Source organism: Globicephala melas, chromosome 8 (genome assembly GCF_963455315.2).
Source record: "Globicephala melas chromosome 8, mGloMel1.2, whole genome shotgun sequence".
Taxonomy (NCBI): domain Eukaryota; kingdom Metazoa; phylum Chordata; class Mammalia; order Artiodactyla; family Delphinidae; genus Globicephala; species Globicephala melas.
In genome coordinates, this window is record NC_083321.1 from 25430122 (window position 1) to 25450481 (window position 20360).

At 37.1% G+C, this 20360-nt stretch overlaps 1 protein-coding gene across 1 annotated transcript in view; it reads left to right on the forward strand.

Moving 5' to 3' along the window:
* Positions 1-5043: 5043 nt before the first annotated feature.
* The window catches only part of CCDC73 (coiled-coil domain containing 73), a 105510-nt gene continuing 90193 nt past the window's right edge, over positions 5044-20360 (forward strand). The window contains exon 1 of the mRNA XM_030864802.2: positions 5044-5181. Within this exon, the coding sequence (XP_030720662.2) occupies positions 5044-5181 (138 nt within the window). The remainder of the gene's footprint in view (positions 5182-20360) is intronic.

The following is a 20360-nucleotide window of genomic DNA, read 5'->3' on the forward strand; positions in this document are numbered from 1 at the left end:
AGACTGCCTCTGGACTTGAGTTGCAATATTACCTCTTTCCTGGGTCTCCAGCCTTTTGGCCTGCGCAAAAGATCTTAGACTTGCCAGACCCCACAATCACATGAGCCAGTTCCTTAAAATAAATCTCTTTCTATATATACACATTCTATTGGTTCTGTTTCTGTGAAGAACACTTACTAATATAATACCTATCAGAATGGCTAAAAAAAAAATAGTGATACCACCAAATGCTGATGGGGCTTTGGAGAAACTGGATCACTTGTACAGAACCAAATGGAATGTAAAATGGTATAACCATTCTGAAAAATAGGCAGTTTCTTTTAAAACGGAAAATTGACTCAATATTTATTCAGCCTGGCAGTTGCACTCTTGGACACTTACAACTAAAAAATGAAAACATGTGTTCATGTTAGAAACTTGTACATGAATGTTCATAGCAGCTTTATTCATAAGAGCCAAAAACAGAACAACTCAGATGTCTTTCAATGAGTGCGTAGTTAAACAAACCATAGTATATCCACACCATGGAATGTTGCTCAGCAATAGAAAGGAATGAACTATTGATACACACAACAACTTGGACAAATCTCAAAGTAATTATTATGAGTGAAAAGAATCCAATCTCAATGGGTTGCATGATATATGATTCCAATTTATAATATTCTTGAAATAACAAAATTAGATAGAGAAAAGATCAGTGTAGTGGGTATGGAGACAAAGAACCTGCATGAGGGAGCCTGTGTTAATGGTACAGTTCTGTATCTTGATTGTAGTGGTATAGCTATACAAATAATAAACTTGCACAGAATTATAAACACACAAAGACACATACACAAACTAGTGTATGTATAATTGGTAGGATCATTATAAGCTCTGTGACTTGTACCAATGTCAAATACACAGTTTTATATTGTACTCTTATTATATAAGATGTTAACATTGAGTGAATGGTGCATAGGACTCCTTGTACATTTCTTTGCAACCACCTGTGAATCAATTATTAAAATGAAAAGTTAAAAAGAAGAGCTTCTTGGGACTTCCCTGGTGGTGCAGTGGTTAAGAATCCGCCTTCCAATGTAGGGGACACGGGTTCGATCCCTAGTCCAGGAAGATCCCACATGCTGCAGAGCAACTAAGCCTGTGCGCCACAACTACTGAGCCTGTGCTCTAGAGCCCGTGAGCCACAACTACTGAAGCCCGCGTGCCTAGAGCCTGTGCTCCACAACAAGAGAAGCCACTGCAGTGAGAAGCCCGCACACCGCAATGAAGAGTAGCCCCCGCTTGCCGCAACTAGAGAAAGCCCGCGCTTAGCAATGAAGACCAAATGCAGCCAAAAATAAATAAATAAAAAATAAATTAATAAAAAAAAAAAGAGCTTCTTGCAGCCTGATTCATACATTTTCTGGGTTGAGAAAGACATTGAAATGCCTTGGTTTTTAGTAAAAGGCAGTTATCCCAGTCCTTCTTTTTTAACTTTCTTGGGTTTAAGGATTGCATTGCTGTTAATTAGTATTCACACCACCCTTACAAAATGCTTTATATAAAAGCAAAGTTTAGGAAGCACAGTATCCATCTCAGCCGTGGTATGAAGGGATTAGTGATGGGTCAAGCCTTGTCTGTAACATTAGGAACCCAGCCTTTGGGTGTTAAGGGACAGAAAATTTGGTCTCAAGGGTACTAAGGTAACAGAAAAAGCCTCAGCCACAGAGAAATAGAATAGGATCATTGTTGCTGTTTTGTGTATGAAGATCAGAATAGCAATGATGACAAAACTGTTATTCAGTGTTAAACCTGGAGGGTTATGGGATACAGGTTGTTATATTTTTATGGTAACTGTGCTTCTACTTGAAAAACCTAAGTAAGTTTTTTTTTAGTTAAAACAGAATGGGCAGTCCATGTGGAGGCAGAGAATTTCGACACAGTTTTAGGTTCTGTGGTTTGGAGACAAAAGAGGAGCAAGTTTGGAGTGGGAATGGAGACAGTAGCATGAGCTCAAATGGGCAGCCAGGGCAGGATTCTTCTCAAGACCATCCTGTCAGAGGGAAGGCTTGTGAGACTTTGGGAAATAGGCCAAGGAGAATGGGGTAAAGTAGTAGTGTTTCTCTTCACTTATAGATTTTTATCCTGTAGGCAATAAGGGGCTAATCCAGATTGAGTAGAGAAATGACACAAATGTGCTGTAGGAATTTCAACCAGCAGTATTTTATAGGAGAAATTAGAGTGGATGGAGAGTACCTATATGGCTGAAAACCAGTTTGTTTGTTTTTTAATTTTATTTTTTGGCTGCGTGGCATGTGAGATCTTGCTTCCCCGACCAGGGATGAACCTGGGCCCCCTGCATTGGAAGGTGGAATCTTGGCCACTGGACCGCCAGGAAGTCCCCCAAAACCAGTTTTATTCAACAAAAAGTGTTGTATTGGGTTGGCCAAAAGGTACCGTAACATCTTACAGAAAACCCGAACGAACTTTTTGGCCAATCCAATAATTCAACAAAGTGGTGAGGGTCCTGACTCACATGGGAGTATAAGATAGATAAATGTATTTATGAAAATGCTTCTGTACTCTAGTAAATCTTTTTCAGCGTGGACTAATTTGTATCTCTTCATAGTCATACTCTGCACGATCTGTATATAGTGCATCAAACTTAGAAGTGTGACCTTAAATTTAAATTTTGTTTAAAAAACCAGGAGGTCAATAAAATTTAAACTGCTTAACAACTATGTATACAAAAAAAAAAAAAAGAGACGTGAGAGGACTAACGCGACTGAATCTTTAAAAAAAGGGCTGGAGTTTGAACTTGAGTACATAGAAAAAAATGGTAACATCCATGGAAAAGAGTTAACTTGGGAAGAGAAGTTGTTTTGCTTTTCTGTGTGGGTTATGGTGGGAGGGGCATAAAATGGTGAGATTGAGGGACTGGACTAGCAGCCCTCCCACAGCTGGTTGAAGCTTGAGTTTGGACCATCCTATGACTGGTGGGCCACAGCTGACAGGAGTGGGGAGGGAGGGAGAGCCCGAAGGAGAGCTTTGGGAAATGATTACCTCTGGGGTGCAAAGAATGAAGCAAAGCGGGTTAAGTGAAAAATGGGATGTATAAGGGCCACAGCGAAGTTTAAATAAGTTCCAGTCTTAGTCCCAAAACCTTTAGACTTGACATATTTCTGCCTACCACTTCCATTTAAAAGTTGGGGTACTGTCACATCTTAACTCTGGACTGTTGTCATGACTTCGATTCATGTTCAGTAATTTGGAAGGGGTTTTTAAAAATACGGTGACTTAACAATATGAGCAGAGTTGTTTGGCTTTGGTATGTTTAGTCCCTGCTTATAAAAGATGGCAAGAGAGACTGTTCTGGACCACTGTGCTTAGAGACCCCTCACGCATAAGAAAGAAGTGCTGTGTAAGCTCCGTAATGAATGGGACCATTCTAGATGTGTGTGAGCCCTAGATCACGATGTCTAACATTGTAAAATACATAAACTAAAACACCGGCAGCTTTACCTTTAGCCTTCTCAAAGTCATATCTGTTTCTGAATTCCCATGTCACTTCCCATGAGAGCATGTATGAATCTTTTTCTATTTTGGGTAATAACATTGGTTATAAATTTACTCCCTCTCCCCCTTCTTAATACTGTAGTTTAGTAGTTTTTAGCACTTTCTCCTTTGGCCATGTCTGAAAGAAAGTCTGGGGAATTCCCTGGTGGTCCAGTGGTTGGGACTCCTTGCTTTCATTGTCGAGGGCCCGGGTTCGATCTCTGATTGGGGAACTAAGATCCTGCAAGCTGCACGGTGCAGCTGGAAAAAAAAAGTCTGACTGAGCTGTCCTGTGAAGAAGATAATGGGAACTTCAGTTTACTCCAGGTTACACAGTTAAGATTTTAATTTCCAGACTGAAGTCTCTCTTATATAAATTGTCTGTTATTATTTTTGCCAGTGATATTTTTTGCTGCCAAGAGCTATAGAATGATATAGAATAGTATCATGAAAAACAGGTCAGTTTCTTAAAAGATGTGTTTTTGATTTATTTTTTCCTTTTGGTTTTTAAGCAATTTGGATTATTTAATATATGAATCATTTCTTCCCTCAGGTAACTGTGAGAGATTAAAAACCAAGTTCCCCTACAAAGGAACAGAGATTCGAGGCAGATGTTACAAAGTTTAGGAAATACCCAGCAGCTCTAGAGGTTGGTATCTATCCTGTGACCAGTTCATCTTATGATTTGCTTTTTGGACTTTATTTGTTTGGGGTTTCCTACTTGGTGTCTGGTCTGCCCTTCAAAGCTAACACTGCTTATGGGTAATGACAAACAGCCGAGTTCTACCCAGGTAACAGACATACCTTGTAAAGAAGGCCCTACCTTACAAGATTAGAGCCAAAGCCTTTCAATTCTGTGGAATGTTATTTTTAAGCTGGCTTTCACACTTAACTCCCGATCTGTTAATGGTAGTATGTAGTGGGTTAAAATGGGATTTTGTAAGTGATCCTGGCAGTTTCACTCTTAGTGTCCCAGCTTAGAGCTGGGTGCTGGAAACTTAGCATCTCCCTTAAGGGGCAGTAGCTTGACAGGCTTCCCTACGCAGAGTCTTGGCATTGGGTAACCCTGCCTCACCTCAACCCCTGGTCCTGGAGCTGTGGCTTGATGGCTCCTTAAAGGCCATTTCTGCCCTGCAGTGGTCATAAAGGGAAGACGGATAACTAAGCTCAGGCAAAATGTCAAGACCTTTGGCTTTATCCTAAAAATGGAAACTAAAGATATTGGTAATGATTCTCTGTATAACATCTTGAATCTGTTACACAACCAATTTAAGGAAATGTATTCCATTGTTATTTCATAGGAAATAAATTGCTGAGTTCCAGCTTCAAGGAAGAGCTAAATATTACATCATATGATATCTCTCTTGATTGAACTATTAAAGCATTGTATCAAAAAACAAGAAAATGTGACATTGTAAAGCCTTTGGAAATATAAGTTGTAAAACAGCAGATAAATTGAATTGCAAAAGAAAAAAAAACCTTTTTATATTACAGGAAATAAATGTTAATATGGAGAATGATTTTAAGACTGAGTTAGCATCATCTGTCTTCACTCTTCAAAGTTCTTCAGAGACATTGTTTTCTATTCAGCTATTAGATTTCAAAACAAGTTTACTGGAAGCATTAGAAGAATTACGTATGAGAAGGGTAAGTTTCTTTTTAAAATGCTTTTTTAAATCAGAGAACTTTATTTTGTCTTAAGGGAAAAAAAAGGCAATGAAATAACCTCTTATTTGGAAAGAAGAAATACAGCCCAGATAACAGAGTAAAAGAGAAAAGGTCAGATTTAGTCAACATCAGGAGATGGAAAAGAAGAAGTTATAAACTAAAGTGAAAAATAAAACAGAGATTTGGTAAGTCAGCTAGTACTGAGTGCCTTGGAATTCATAGATAGCATTACAGTTGGATACTGTGGCTGATTAAAAAAAGAACTGCTCTTTCAGGAGATTATAGTTTTGTTACGGCTGTAAAATGGGTGCCAATGAAATGATTAAATATGAAACAAGTAACAGGATTAAGTGACAGAATAAGTGTATGTAGTAAGTATTCTGAGTTCAAATAATAAAATATCCTTATTTTTGGAAGTGATAACCTTGAGATTTTTAGAAAGGAGATATCTAGTATAAAATTGTAAAAGATGTTTGGTTTTAGCAGGAGATCTGTATTGGACAAAAACCCTTAAAAGCATTTCATTTCTGAGATTCTGTGGGTCTGAATTTGCAGAGCATGTTGTCAGCTCTCTATTAGATAGGTTGGAGTTAGTAAGATTCTGAAAAGAAGAAAATAAACTCTAAAACACTGTAATAATGATCTAGGGATGTGGTCACTAGGACTTATGTGTAACTGAAGATAGAACAAAAGAGACAGAAAGGAGAATCAATAGAATTTGCTAACTTCCTGAAAATAAGGTATAAGTGAGAGAAAAAGAGATCTGAAGCAACATTTTTATTATATGAACCCTGTTCTAGGATTTAAAAATATTGAGATTTGTTGTCATAATAAGAAAATTTAATTACCACAACGTTCATCATGTATAAAGCTACTTACGGGCTTCCCTGGTGGCGCAGTGGTTGAGAATCTGCCTGCCAATTCAGGGGACGCGGGTTCGAGCCCTGGTCTGGGAAGATCCCACATGCCGCGGAGCAACTAGGCCTGTGAGCCACAACTACTGAGCCTGCACGTCTGGAGCCTGTGCCCCACAACAAGAGAGGCCGCGACAGAGAAAGGCCCGCACACTGCGATGAAGAGTGGCCCCCGCTTGCCGCAACTAGAGAAAGCCCTCACACAAAACGAAGACCCAACACAGCCAAAAATAAATAAATAAATAAATAAATAAATAATCCTTCCCTCTACTTTAAATAAATAAATAAAAATAAAGCTACTTACTATCAGTATCACAAAACTCTATTAAACAAAGAAGAAATCCCGCTAAAAAAGGTATCTTAGATAAGCATTGAAAATAACTACTGTTATAAAATTAGCTTAAGATGTTATCTTTTCTAAGTAAAGCAAGTTTAGGTAACTATTTAAAGCTTTATATTCTGTTTTATTCTGTTTTAAACATTATATTTTTGTCTGTTTATATTTCTTCCATGAAAAATAAGCTTCCCTTAAAAATCTTCTGAGGGCTTCCCTGGTGGCGCAGTGGTTGAGAGTCCGCCTGCCGATGCAGGGGACACGGGTTCATGCCCCAGTCCGGGAAGATACCACATGCCGCAGAGCAGCTAGGCCCGTGAGCCATGGCCGCTGAGGCTGCGTGTCCGGAGCCTGTGCTCCGTAATGGGAGAGGCCACAACAGTGAGATCACGGCCCGCGTACCGCAAAAAAAAAAAAAAAAAAAAAATCTTCTGAAAAATTTCAGGGTAACAGTAGGAACAGTGGTTTTTAGTAATCAAGTGCAGGAATGTGTACTACGTTTTCTTAATATTTATTTATTTATTTAATTTTTATTTTTGGCTGCATCGGATCTTAGTTGCAGCATGAGGGATCTTTGTCGTGGCATGTGGGATCTTTCGTTGTGGTGCATGGGCTCTTTATTGCGGCACTTGGACTTCTCCCTAGTTGTGGTGCATGGGCTCCAGAGTGCATGCGCTCTGTAGTTGTGGCACACAGGGCTCTCTAGTTGTGGCTCACATGCTTAGTAGCTGCAGTGCATGGGCTTAGTTGCCCCTTGGCATGTGAGATCTTAGTTCCCCAACCACGGATCAAACCCATGTCCCCTGCACTGGAAGGTGGATTCTTAACCACTGGACCACCAGGGAAGTCCCGAATGTATACTACTTTTAATAACATTCCCCACTGAAAGGAGAACTTTATTCTTAAAAGGGGGGAAATTCCTCCTTTCATTGGAAAATGACAGTTATGATTTTCACATTTACCATAATGGCAACACTTTATCCATATTGCTGGATTTTATTTTTCATCCATATTTTAATAGGAAAATTTCAAAAATGCATAATAGTTGAAAGAATTTCACAGTGAACACCCATATACCCACTAAGATAGGGAGAATAATGGCCACCCCAATGATGTCCACATTCTAACTCTCAAAACCTGTAAATATGTTACCTAACATGGCAAAAGGGACTTTACAGATGTGATAAAGTTATATATTTTGAAATGGAGGGATTATGCTGAATTATTCAGATGGGCCTAATTTGTTCACAAGCGTTCTTATAAGAGGAAAGCAGGATAATCAGAATCAGAGCAAAAGATGTGATGTCAGAAGTAGAGGGTGTGGTCAAAGAGATTTGAAGATGTTATACTGCTGGCTTTGAAGATGGAGGGTAGAAGCCACAAGTCAAAGTGTGCAGGTGGAAGCTGGAAGAGGCAAGGAGTTCCCCCACAGAGACTTCATGAAGGTGTACAGCCCATCCAACACCTTGGTTTTAGCTCAGTACGAATATTTTAGATTTGTTTCTTTTTTAATTTATTTTTTTATTGAAGTATAGTTGATTTACAGTGTGTGTTAGGTTCAGGTGTACAGCAAAGTGATTCAGTTATAGGTGTGTGTATGTATATATATATATATATGTATGTGCGTAAGTATATATATATATGTGTGTGTGTGTGTGTGTGTGTGTGTATATTCTTTTTCAGATTCTTTTCCCACATAGGTTATTACAAAATATTGAGTATAGTTCCCTGTGGTACACAGTAGGTCCTTGTTGGTTATCTATTTTATATACAGTAGTGTGTATATTTTACTCCCAAATTCCTAATTTATCCCTCCCCACTACCTTTCCCCTTTGGTAACCATAAATTTGTTTTCTATGTCTGTGAGTCTGTTTCTGTTTTGTAAGTATGATTTTTTTAAGATTCCACATGTAACTGATATCATCTGATATTTGTCTTTCTCTGACTGACTTACTTTGCTTAGTATGATAATCTCTAGGTCCATCCATGTTGCTGCAAATGGCATTATTTCATTCTTTTTTATGGCTGAGTAATATTCCATTGTGTGTATATCTATATATTGATATCTATATCACATCTTCTTTATCCATTCATCTGTTGATGGACATTTAAGTTGCTTCCATGTCTTGGCCATTGTAAATAGTGCTGCAATGAACACTGAGGTACATTTATCTTTTTGAATTATGGCTTTCTCCAGATATATGCCCAGGAGTGGGATTGCAGAATCATAGGGTAGCTCTATTTTTAGTTTTTTAAGTAACCTCCATACTGTTCTCCATAGTGGCTGTAACAATTTACAGTCCTACCAACAGTGTAGGAGGATTTCCTTTTCTCCACACCCTCTCCAGCATTTATTATTTGTAGAATTTTTGATGATGGCTATTCTGACTGGTGTGAGGTGATACTTCATTGTAGTTTTTGATTTGCATTTCTCTAATAATTAGGGATGTTAAACATCTTTTCATGTGCCTTGTGGCCATCTGTATGTCTTCTCTGGAGAAATGTCTATTTAGATCTTCTACCCAGTTTTTGACTGGGTTGTTTGTTTGTTTTTGATATTGAGCTGTATGAGCTGTTTATGTATTTTGGAGATTAATCCCTTATCAGTTGCATCATTTGCAAATATTTGCTTCCCTTTCTGTAGCTTTTTTTTTGTTTTGTTTATGGATTTTTTTGTTGTGCAAAAGCTTTTAAGTTTAATTAGATCCCATTTGTTTATTTTTGTTTTTATTTCCTTTACTCTAGGAGACAGATCCAAAAAGATGTTACTGAAATTTATGTCAAAGACTGTCCTGCCTATGTTTTCCTCTAGAAGTTTTCTAGTACCTCGTTTTACGTTTAGGTATTTAATCGATTTTGAGTTTGTTTTTGTGTATGGTGTTAGGGAGTGTTCTAATTTCATTCTTTTACATGTAGCTGTCCGGTTTTCCCAGCACCACTTATTGAAGTGACTGTCTTTTTTGCATTGTATATTTTTCCTCCTTTGTTGTAGGTAAATTTACCATAGGTGCATGGGTTCACTTCTGGTCTTTCTCTCCTGTTCCATTGATTTATATTTCTGGTTTTGTGCCAGTACCATACTGTTTTGATGACTATAGCTTTATAGTATAGTCTGAAGTCAGGGATCCTAGTTCCTCCAGCTCTGTTTTTCTTTCTCAAGATTGCTTTGGCTATTCGGGGGTTTTGTGTTTCCATACAACTTAAAAATTTTTTTGTTCTAGTTCTGTGAAAAATGCCATTGGTAATTTGATAGGGATTGCATTGAATCTGTAGATTGCCTTGTGTTATACAGTCATTTTGACAATATTGATTCTTCCAATCAAAGAACATGGTATATCTTCCCATCTGTGTCATCTTTGATTTCTTTCATCAGTGTCTTATAGTTTTCGGAGTACAGGTTTTTTGTCTCCTTGGGTTGTTTTTTTCCTAGGTATTTTATATTTTTAAAAAAATTTATTTTATTTATTTGGCTGCATTGGGTCTTAGTTGCGGCACGTGGGATCCTCATTGCAGCATGCAGGATCTTTTGTTGCGGTTCACAGGCTCTTTGTTGTGGTGCATGGTCTTCTCTGTAGTTGTGGCATGTGGGCTTAGTAGTTGTAGCACGTGGACTCTCTAGTTGTGGTGCATGGGCTCTAGAACACACATGCTCAGTAGTTGCGGCATGCAGGCTTAGTTGCCCTGCAGCATGTGGGATCTTAGTTCACCAACCAGGGATCAAACCTGTATCCCCTGCATTGGAAGGTGGATTCTTAACCACTGGACCACCAGGGAAGTCCCTGTATTTTATTCTTTTTGATGCTATGGTAAATGGGATTGTTTCCTCAATTTCCCTTTTTAACTTTTTGTTGTTAGTGTATAGAAATGCAGCAGATTTCTGTCTATTAACTTTTTACCCTGCAACTTTACCAAATTCATTGATGAGCTCTAGTAGTTTTCTGGTAGTGTCTTTAGGATTTTCTATGTATAGTATCATGTTATCTGCAACCAGTGGCAGTTTTACTTCTTTATTCCAATTTGGATCCCTTTTATTTCTTTTTCTTCTTTGATTGCTGTGGCTAATACTTCCAAAACTGTTGAATAAAAGTGGCGAGCGTGAACATCCTTGTCTTGTTACTGATCTTAGAGGAAATGCTTTCAGCTTTTCACCATTGAGTATGATGTTAGCTGTGGGTTTGTCATATATAGCCTTTATTATGTTTAGGTAGGTTCCCTCTATGCCCACTTTCTGGAGAGTTTTTTTCATACATGGGTGTTGAATTTTGTCAAAAGCTTTTTCTGCATCTATTGAGATGATCATATGGTTTTTGTTCTTCAATTTGTTAATGTGGTGTATCACACTGATTGATTTGTGGATATTGAAGAATCCTTGCATCCCTGGGATAAATCCCACTTGATCATGGTGTATGATCCTTTTAATGTACTGTTGGCTTCGATTTGGTCGTATTTTGTTGAGGAGTTTTACATCTGTGTTCATCAGTGATATTGGCCTGTAATTTTCTTTTTTGTGTGGTATCTTTGTCTGATTTTGATATCAGGGTGATGGTGGCCTCATAGAATGAGTTTGGAAATGTTCCTTCCTCTGCAATTTTTTGGAATAGTTTCAGAAGGATAGGCGTTAACTCTTGTATAAATGTTCGGTAGAATTTGCCTGTGAGGCCATCTGGTTCTGGACTTTTGTTTGTTGGGAGTTTTTACATTACTGATTCAATTTCATTACTGGTAATTGGTCTGTTCATATTTTCTATTTCTTCCTGGTTCAGTCTTGGGAGGTTGTACCTTTCCAAGAATTTGTCCATTTCTTCTAGGTTGTCCATTATATTGGCATAGAGTTGCTTGTAGTAGTCTCTTAGGATGCTTTGTATTTCTACGGTGTCTGTTGTAACTTCTCCTTTTTCATTTCTAATTTTATTGATTTGAGTCCTCTCCCTCTTTTTCGTGATGAGTCTGGCTAATGGCTTATTAATTCTGTTTATCTTCTCAAAGAACCAGCTTTTAGTTTTATTGATCTTTGCTATTGTTTTCTTTGTTTCTATTTCATTTATTTCTGCTATGATCTTTATGATTTCTTTCCTTCTGCTAACTTTGGGTTTTGTTTGTTCTTATTTCTCTAGTTCCTTTAAGTGTGAGCTTAGATTGTTTATTTGAGATTTTTCTTGTTTCTTGAGGTAGGCTTGTATAGCTATAAACTTCCCTCTTAGAACTGCTTTTGCTGCATTCGATAGGTTTTGGATCATCGTGTCTTCATTGTCATTTGTCTCTAGGTATTTTTTGATTTCCTCTTTGATTTCTTCAGTGATCTCTTGGTTATTTAGTAATGTATTGTTTAGCCTCCATGTGTTTGCGTTTTTTACGTTTTTCTCCCTGTAATTGATTTCTAATCTCATACCGTTGTGGTCAGAAAAGATGCTTGATATGATTTCAATTTTCTTCAATTCACTGAGGCTTGATTTGTGACCGAAGATGTGATCTATCCTGGAGAATGTTCTGTGTGCACTTGAGAAGAAAGTGTAATCTGCTGTTTTTGACTGGAATGTCCTATAAATATCAAATAGATCTATCTGGTCTATTATGTCATTTAAAGCTTCTGTTCCCTTATTAATTTTCTGTTTGGATGATCTGTCCATTGGTGTAAGCGAGGTGTTAAAGTCTCCCAGTATTATTGTGTTGCTGTCAATTTCCTCTTTTATAGCTGTTAGCAGTTGCCTTATGTATTGAGGTGCTCCTATGTTGGGTGCATATATATTTATAATTGTTATATTTTCTTCCTGGATTGATCCCTTGATCATTATGTAATGTCCTTCCTTGTCTCTTGTAAGTCTCTTTATTTTAAAGTCTATTTTATCTGATACGAGTATTGCTACTCCAGCTTTCTTTTGATTTCCATTTGCATGGAATATCTTTTTCCATCCCCTCACTTTCAGTCTGTATGTGTCCCTAGGTCTGAAGTGGGTCTCCTGTAGACAGCATATATATGGGTCTTGTTTTTGTATCCATTCAGCAAGCCTGTGTCTTTTGGTTGGAGCATTTAATCCATTCACATTTAATGTAGTTATAGATATGTATGTTCCTATGACCAATTTCTTGATTTTTTGGGTTTGTTTTTGTAGATCCTTTTCTTCTCTTGTGTTTCCCACTCAGAGAAGTTCCTTTAGCATTTGTTGTAGAGCTGGTTTGGTGGTGCTGAATTCTCTTAGCTTTTGCTTGTCTGTAAAGCTTTTGATTTCTCCATTGAATCTGAATGAGATCCTTGCTGGGTAGAGTAATCTTGGTTGTAGGTTCTTCCCTTTACATCACTTTAAGTATATCATGCCAGTCCCTTGTGGCTTGTAGTGTTTCTGCTGAGAAATCAGCTGTTTTCCTAATGGAGTTCCCTTGTATTTATTTGTCGTTTTTCCCTTGCTGCTTTCAATAATTTTTCTTTGTCTTTAATTTTTGCCAATTTGATTACTGTGTGTCTCAGCATGTTTCTCCTTGGGTTTATCCTGTATGGGACTCTCTGTACTTCCTGGACTTGGGTGGCTATTTCTTTTCCCATGTTAGGGAAGTTTTCAACTATAATCTTCAAATATTTTCTCGGGTCCTTTCTCTCTCTCTTCTCCTTCTGGGACCCCTATAATGCAAATGTTGTTGCGTTTAACGTTGTTCCAGAGGTCTCTTAGGCTGTCTTCATTTCTTTTCATTCTTTTTTCTTTATTCTGTTCCACAGCAGTGAGTTCCACCATTCTGTCTCCCAGGTCACTTATCCATTCTTTTTTTTTAAAATAAGTTTATTTATTTTATTTTTGGCTCCATTGGGTTTTTGTTGCTGCACATGGGCTTTCTCTAGGTGCAGTGAGCAAGGGCTACTCTTCGTTGCAGTGTGCAGGCTTCTCATTGCAGTGGCTTCTCTTGTTGTGGAGTGTGGGCTCTAGGCATGCGGGCTCTGTAGTTGTGGCACACGGGCTCAGTTGCTCCGTGGCATGTGGGATCTTCCCAGATCAGGGCACGAACCTGTGTCCCCTGCATTGGCAGGCAGATTCTTAACCACTGCACCACCAGGGAAGTCCCCACTTATCCATTCTTTTGCCTCAGTTATTCTGCTATTGATTCCTTCTAGTATAATTTTCATTTCAGTTATTGTATTGTTCATCTGTTTGTTTGTTCTTTAATTCTTCTAGGTCTTTGTTAAACATTTCTTGCATCTTCTTGTTCTTTGCTTCCATTCTTTTTCCGAGGTCCTGGATCATCTTCACTATCATTATTCTGAGTTCTTTCTCTGGAAGGTTGCCTATCTCCACTTCATTTAGTTGTTTTTCTGGGGTTTTATCTTGTTCCTTCATCTGGTACATAGCCCTCTGCGTTTCATCTTGTCTACCTTTCTGTGAATGTGGTTTTTGTTCCACAGGCTGCAGGATTGTAGTTCTTGCTTCTGCTGTCTGCCCTCTGTTGGATGAGGCTATCTAAGAGGCTTGTGCAAGTTTCCTGAATGGAGTGACTGGTGGTGGGTAGAGCTGGCTGTTGTTTGGGAAAAATCTTTAATTCCAATTAATAAATGTAGGAGGACGCAGAGAAGTAGAAACCACCCTTAGAACATCACAGTAATAATTCCTGCAGGGAAGATCCACTGATGAATGCTAAAATTAGTGGATGAAACTTTAAGGAGAAACAATAATTGCATAGTCACACAATATCTTCCCCAAATTATTTAATAAGTTACTGTGGTGGTTTTATACATGTTTACATATTGTTTGATACTCCTCCCTCTAGGAAGGGGAGCTTAATTTCCCTTGCCTTGATTGTGGACTAAGTTCTAACAGACAGAAAATATAAAGGGAAAAATACTGTGTTTTTTTTAAAGCACAGTATGTTTTTAAAAATACAGTTTACTGTGGAGAAACCTGGCAGATACCACCTTAACTAAGTGATTAAGGTTAAGATCCCCAGAAAGAATTTGTATTGTATCAATAATTCATGTGAATATGAAGTACTCATGATATGATGTGATGAGAAGGGATCTTTACCTCTGTGGTATTCTTCCCCGAAACATAGTGTAATCGTGAGAAAATATCAGACAAACCCCATATATGGAATATTCTGCAAGATACCTCAACAATGCTTGTCTAAAGTATCAAGGTCATGAAAAACAGGAAGGCTGAGAAATTCTCACAGATTGGAGGAGTCTAAGGAGACATGATTAAATGTAACATGGTATCCCATATTGTGTTCTGGAACAGATATTGGTGGAAAAACTAGTGAAATATGTAAACTTTGCAGTGTAATCAATAATATTGTTACCATGTTACTTTCTTAACCTTGATAAGTATATCCTACTTATGTAAGATTTCAACATTAGGGAAGCTGGGTAAAGGGTATACAAAAACTCTAGTATCTTTACACAAGTCTTCTGTAAATCTAAAATTATTTCAAATTAAAAAGTTTGTAAAAAGAAATTAGAACTTTGAAACAGTGAAAATTCAAGAAATACTGTAGTACAAATTAATGTGATTCTTTTTTTTATTTTTGAGAGATATTAAGTAAGCAAGACTATATTTGGTCATTCACTTAATGTTTCCTGAGCACTTACTGTGACAGGTTTTAGAGATTATAATACCATGTAATAATAAAGGAGTGCAGAATATACTGTGAGAGTGTGGCTAAGGAAATGCCTAACTTTACTAAGGGGAGTGAGGTAAGCTTCATGGAAGAAGTAACTCATGCAAAGATATGAATGAGTAGGAATTTTGGATCAGTCTTTCTATCAATTATGTTAGTCTTTTTAAGGAATTAAATTTTGACTTTGATGATTCTCTTGCATATTTGTTTTATGTTTTATTACTCTCTGCTCTTATCTTTATTATTTCCTTACTTTAATTTGTTGGGTTTTTGTCTTGAACTTTTGAAGATGGTATTTAGTTGATTAATTTTAACCTTTTTTTCTTTTCTAATATACAGTATTTAAGGCTCTAAACTTTTCCCTTAGCATGCCTTTAGCTGGATTCTACAAATTTATGTAGATTTTATCTTCATTATCATTCAGTTCAAATTACTTTCTAATTTTGTTTTTGTTTTTTTTTGCGGTACACGGGCCTCTCACTGTTGTGGCCTCTCCCGTTGCGGAGCACAGGCTCCGGACGCGCAGGCTCAGCGGCCATGGCTCACGGGCCCAGCCTCTCCGCGGCATGTGGGATCTTCCCGGACCGGGGCACAAACCCGTGTCCCCTGCATTGGCAGGCGGACTCTCAACCACTGCGCCACCAGGGAAGCCCACTTTCTAATTTTCATTGTAATTTATTCTTTGACCCATGTGTTATTTAGACGTGTACTACTTCATTTATAAATATTTGGGAGTTTTATTTTACTTTTTTTAATTTTACTTTTTATTAACTTTTAAAAATTGAATTTTAGCATAATTTTACTATGTCAGATTATAAGCACTATATAATTTCAATCACTTAATATTTTTGGAGCTTTTCTTTCTAGCCAAGCATATAATCAAGTTTGGTAAATATTCCAACATAGATGAACTTGAAAATAATATGTATTCTGAATTTCTTGGGTGCAGTATACTATGACTGTGAATTTGGTCAACTTTGTCAGTCTTGTTCAAATCTTCTATATAATTATTGATTTTTTGTCTATATTTTCCTTCTTTTTCTTTTTCTGTCCATGTTTCAGTCTGGTTATTTTTTTTTGTTCTTTCAGTTAATGAATTTTCTCTTCAGTTTACCTAATCTGATGATTAAGTCAATCTATTGAGTTCTTAATTTCACTTCTTAAATTTTCAGTCCTAATATTTTCATTTGGTTTTACTTTTATAACTTTCATTCCTCTGCTGAAATTGATTTTGTCATATAATTTCTTGAGCATATTAGTTTTATCTACTTCAAGTCTGTGTCTATAAACGCCAATATCTGGACCCCTTGTAGATCCATTTCTATTGTCTCTTTTTTTCTCTTCATTTTTGGTGTTTTGACCTTTTGGCGGGACGCAGCCAAAACAAAACACAACAAAAAAACCCACAATGATTTGCTAGGGAAATTGTGAAGGAAACTGGGTAATTATTGGTATAATATGTGGTAAATAACATTAAGCAGCATTTTAATGCCCTATAAAATTAGTTATGCTATGAGTGAAATCATACCCCTTTGTAATTATAATGATTTGTAGAATCTGTATCTTTATACTCCATAGAAAACTGATAAAATGGGTATTATCCACATTGCTGAAAGATAACATTATAATAGGCTTCTACTATATTAGGATTTTGATTTAACTTCATGCTTTTTATTAAAAATTATTATTTACATTTTATTTGAACTTTTCATTTTTATTCATTCTTCAAGCAGCTTTCAAAAGTTATTAATAAAAATTCTTATTATATTGTCAATGAGAAAATATATATTAAATTTGGTAAGAAAATCCCATGTGTAACTTCAATAAAGTATACAAGATAGAACCTTAAAAGTGTTTATTTTTTATTAGCTGCCTTAGGACTACAAGGATTTAAGTGTTTTTATAAAAACAATAAAAGAGGAGTAATTTGATGGTTTATTTACTCTTTATAACCTTTAGAAAGTGCCATGCTTTTTTTGAAGTACTTGCTTCAGGCTGTAGTTTTACAAGATGGGCTGTGTATTGGTCAGGCCTCTTCAATTCTTGACCCTGAACAGATTTAGGGACATAGTACATAAACCAGGCACTTGTCCAAGCAGCCAAAACTGTTACTGGGTACTTTTATTCTCCTTTTCAAACTCATAATCCACCTCCTACGAAATTGCCCAATTCAGTTCCTCATGTTGTCTAATACAATACTAATCTCTCTTTCCGAGAGTTTCTTGGTTTGATTATCTACAAAATATCCAAGATAAATATCTCTAATATGCATGGCATAGCCTAAAAGTTCACATTTAAATAAAAATCTCTTACCTAATTCGTATTTAAACTACTGTTTTCATGTTAGTCAACTTAACCTATTACAAAGACTTCTCAAATAGAAAAATATTAATATTAGAATATCCATAACAATTTAAAAGTTTTTTGCCTTTCCTTTCAACAAATATTTCTTATTTTGAAGTGTTCAACCAAATAATCAGAATGTACTTGTATATTTAAAATAGGTAGTGTGATTTTGAATGGTTTTCTAACTTTAATGGGATATGAAGATTGAATTCTGAAGTTTTTGAAGGAAAGGAGTATATTATAGCAATTCATACTGTCCTACACAACCCACAGTTTCTTAAAGGTGATATAATGGCATGTTTAAGAGACTCTGGAGACAGATCATCTAGGTTCAAATACTTGCTCTGCTGTTTACCTGCTATATGACTTTAGGCAAGTTACTTATCCTCTTGCTGATAACCCAGTTTCCTCATTTATAAAATGGCAGTAACAAGAATACAAGTAACGCATAAAATTATACGTAAGGTTAAATTAATATATAAAAAGTGCTTAGAACAATATCTAAATCATAGTAAGATCTGAGAATCCCCTGTAGCCACTGAAAGAGAAGTGTAGGGCTTCCCTGATGGTGCAGTGGTTAAGAATCCACCTGCCAATGCAGGGGACATGGGTTCGAGCCTTGGTCCCGGAAGATCCCACGTGCCGCAGAGCAATTAAGCCCGTGCGCCACAACTACTGAGCCTGTGCTCTAGAGTCTGTGAGCCACAGCCACTGAAGCTCGCGTGCCACAACTGCTGAAGCCCGCACACCTAGAGCCAGTGCTCTGCAACAAGAGAAGCCATTGTGATAAGAAGCCCACGCACCACAACGAAGAGTAGCCCCCACTCGCCACAACTAGAGAAAGCCCACATGCAGAATCAAAGACCCAATGCAGCTAAAAATAAAACAAATAAAAAAAAATAAAAAATAAAAGAGAAGTGTATAACCAGGCCCACATGAAGAAAGCTGTGTCTTGTACATTTTCAATCCACCTGCTTTGGGAAGATATGCATGTTATATGTTCTACACACCTCCCCCCAAAAATGTGTATACACTTATTTCTTTTTTCAATGTTTTGACTGTAGGTACATATTACTTTGAGAGCTTCTGTTCTCTCCTCACTTTATTTATCACATAGCATACCTTGTTCGTATACATTCTGTCCCTTATTCCATGCTGGAAGAACCTTGACTGTGTCTTAGGGTCCAACTCTCACCAATATGAGTTAGGTAAATCCTGACTGTCCTAACCTCTCACGAAGGTTCAATGCATTTCACCAGCCAGCAACTGGTTTAGGAGTGGGCATATGACCTAGTTATGGCCAATGAGATATCAGAAGATATGATTAGGAAGCTTCTGGGAAAAGTTTTGTTATCCTTTTAATAAGAGATTACACTTTTTCTACTGTAGGATAATGTCCTTTCCATCCTTGATGCCTAAAATTAAAGTAGCTAAGGGGTGAAAAGTTTAAGGAAAATCACTTGGATAATGGCAAAATGGAAAATGGGCAGAATTATAGTCCTTGATGATATTGTTGAGCCACTGAAATAAATTCTAGAAGGGCTCTGCCTTTGGACTTGTCATGTGAAACAGTTAAGTCCCATAAACCATTGTGAGTCGGGGTTTGTCGTTGCTACTTGCTGCTGAAAGCATTTTCAGTGAGACAGCTTTCATGAAAGCCTCTGAATACCATAGCATAAGTGTGTGTGTATGTGTGTATGTAATAAAGCAAAGAACATGTGAGAGAGTCATAGGAAAATATTTCATAACAAAATGTATTTTATCTGTTAACATCCACTCTTCGATTTCTCCCAGTTTGTTATGAAAATTGTTAAACATACAGCAAAACTAACAGAATTTGACAGTGAACACTCATACACCATTAACATTTTACTGTACTTGTTTTATCACATCTATCCATCTACTTAACCCTCCTTCAGCTTTATATTTGATGATTCCAGAGTAAATTGCAGGCATCAGTGCACTTCCTAAATACTTCAGAATGTGTATCATTCAGAATTCTATGGTGAAATTATGTGGGCCTGTACATTTCTTTTTTTGGAGCTTTTAAATTTATGACTATAGGGCTTTTGAAGATTGTTATTTATCTTCTTGGTTGAGGTCTGATAGTTTGTGGTTTTAGAAGAATTGGTCTGTTTCTGTAAGTTGTCAAATTTATGAGCATAAACTTGTTTGTAGCATTCCCTTAACTTTTTAATGGCTTTAGGACTTTTGTATATGGTTCTTTTAGCACTTTGAGCATATTTAAAATTATTGATTTATTAAAGTCTTTGTCTAGGTCCGTTGTCTGCACTTGCTCAGGGACAGTTCCTATTAAACTGTTTTTTTTTTCCTGTGTATGGATCACACTTTTTAAAAAAATAATTATTTTATTTGTTTATTTTTGGCTGTGTTGGGTCTTTGTTGCTGCACGTGGGCTTTCTCTGGTTGCGGTGCGTGGGCTTCTCACTGCGGTGGCTTCTGTTGTCACGGAGCATAGGCTCTAGGCACGTGGGCTTCAGTAGTTGTGGCATGTGGGCTCTAGAGCGCAGGCTCAGTAGTTGTGGTGCACGGCTTTAGTTGCTCTGCGGCATGTGGGATCTTCCCCGACCAGGACACAAACCCATGTCCCCTGCATTGGCAGGCGGATTCTTAACCACTGTGCCACCAGGGAAGCGCTGGATCACACTTTTCTGTTTACTTGCATGCCTTGTAAATTTTTTTTGAGAAATGGACATGAATATTTTGAATATGTGACAACTCTGGAAATAAGATTCCTACCTCTTCTCAGGGTTGCTTCTTGTTTTTGTCATTATTTGTTTGTGTAGTGACTTTTCTGAAATAATTGTGTTAAGTCTTCAGTTTTTGTCATGTGCTCTTAGCTTAGTGATCAGCTAGTGCTTTGTTTGACATAGATTTCCTTAAATACCTGGAACCAAAACAAACAAACAAAAAAACTCTGTCTTTGTAGAAGAGCTCTGTGTGTGTGT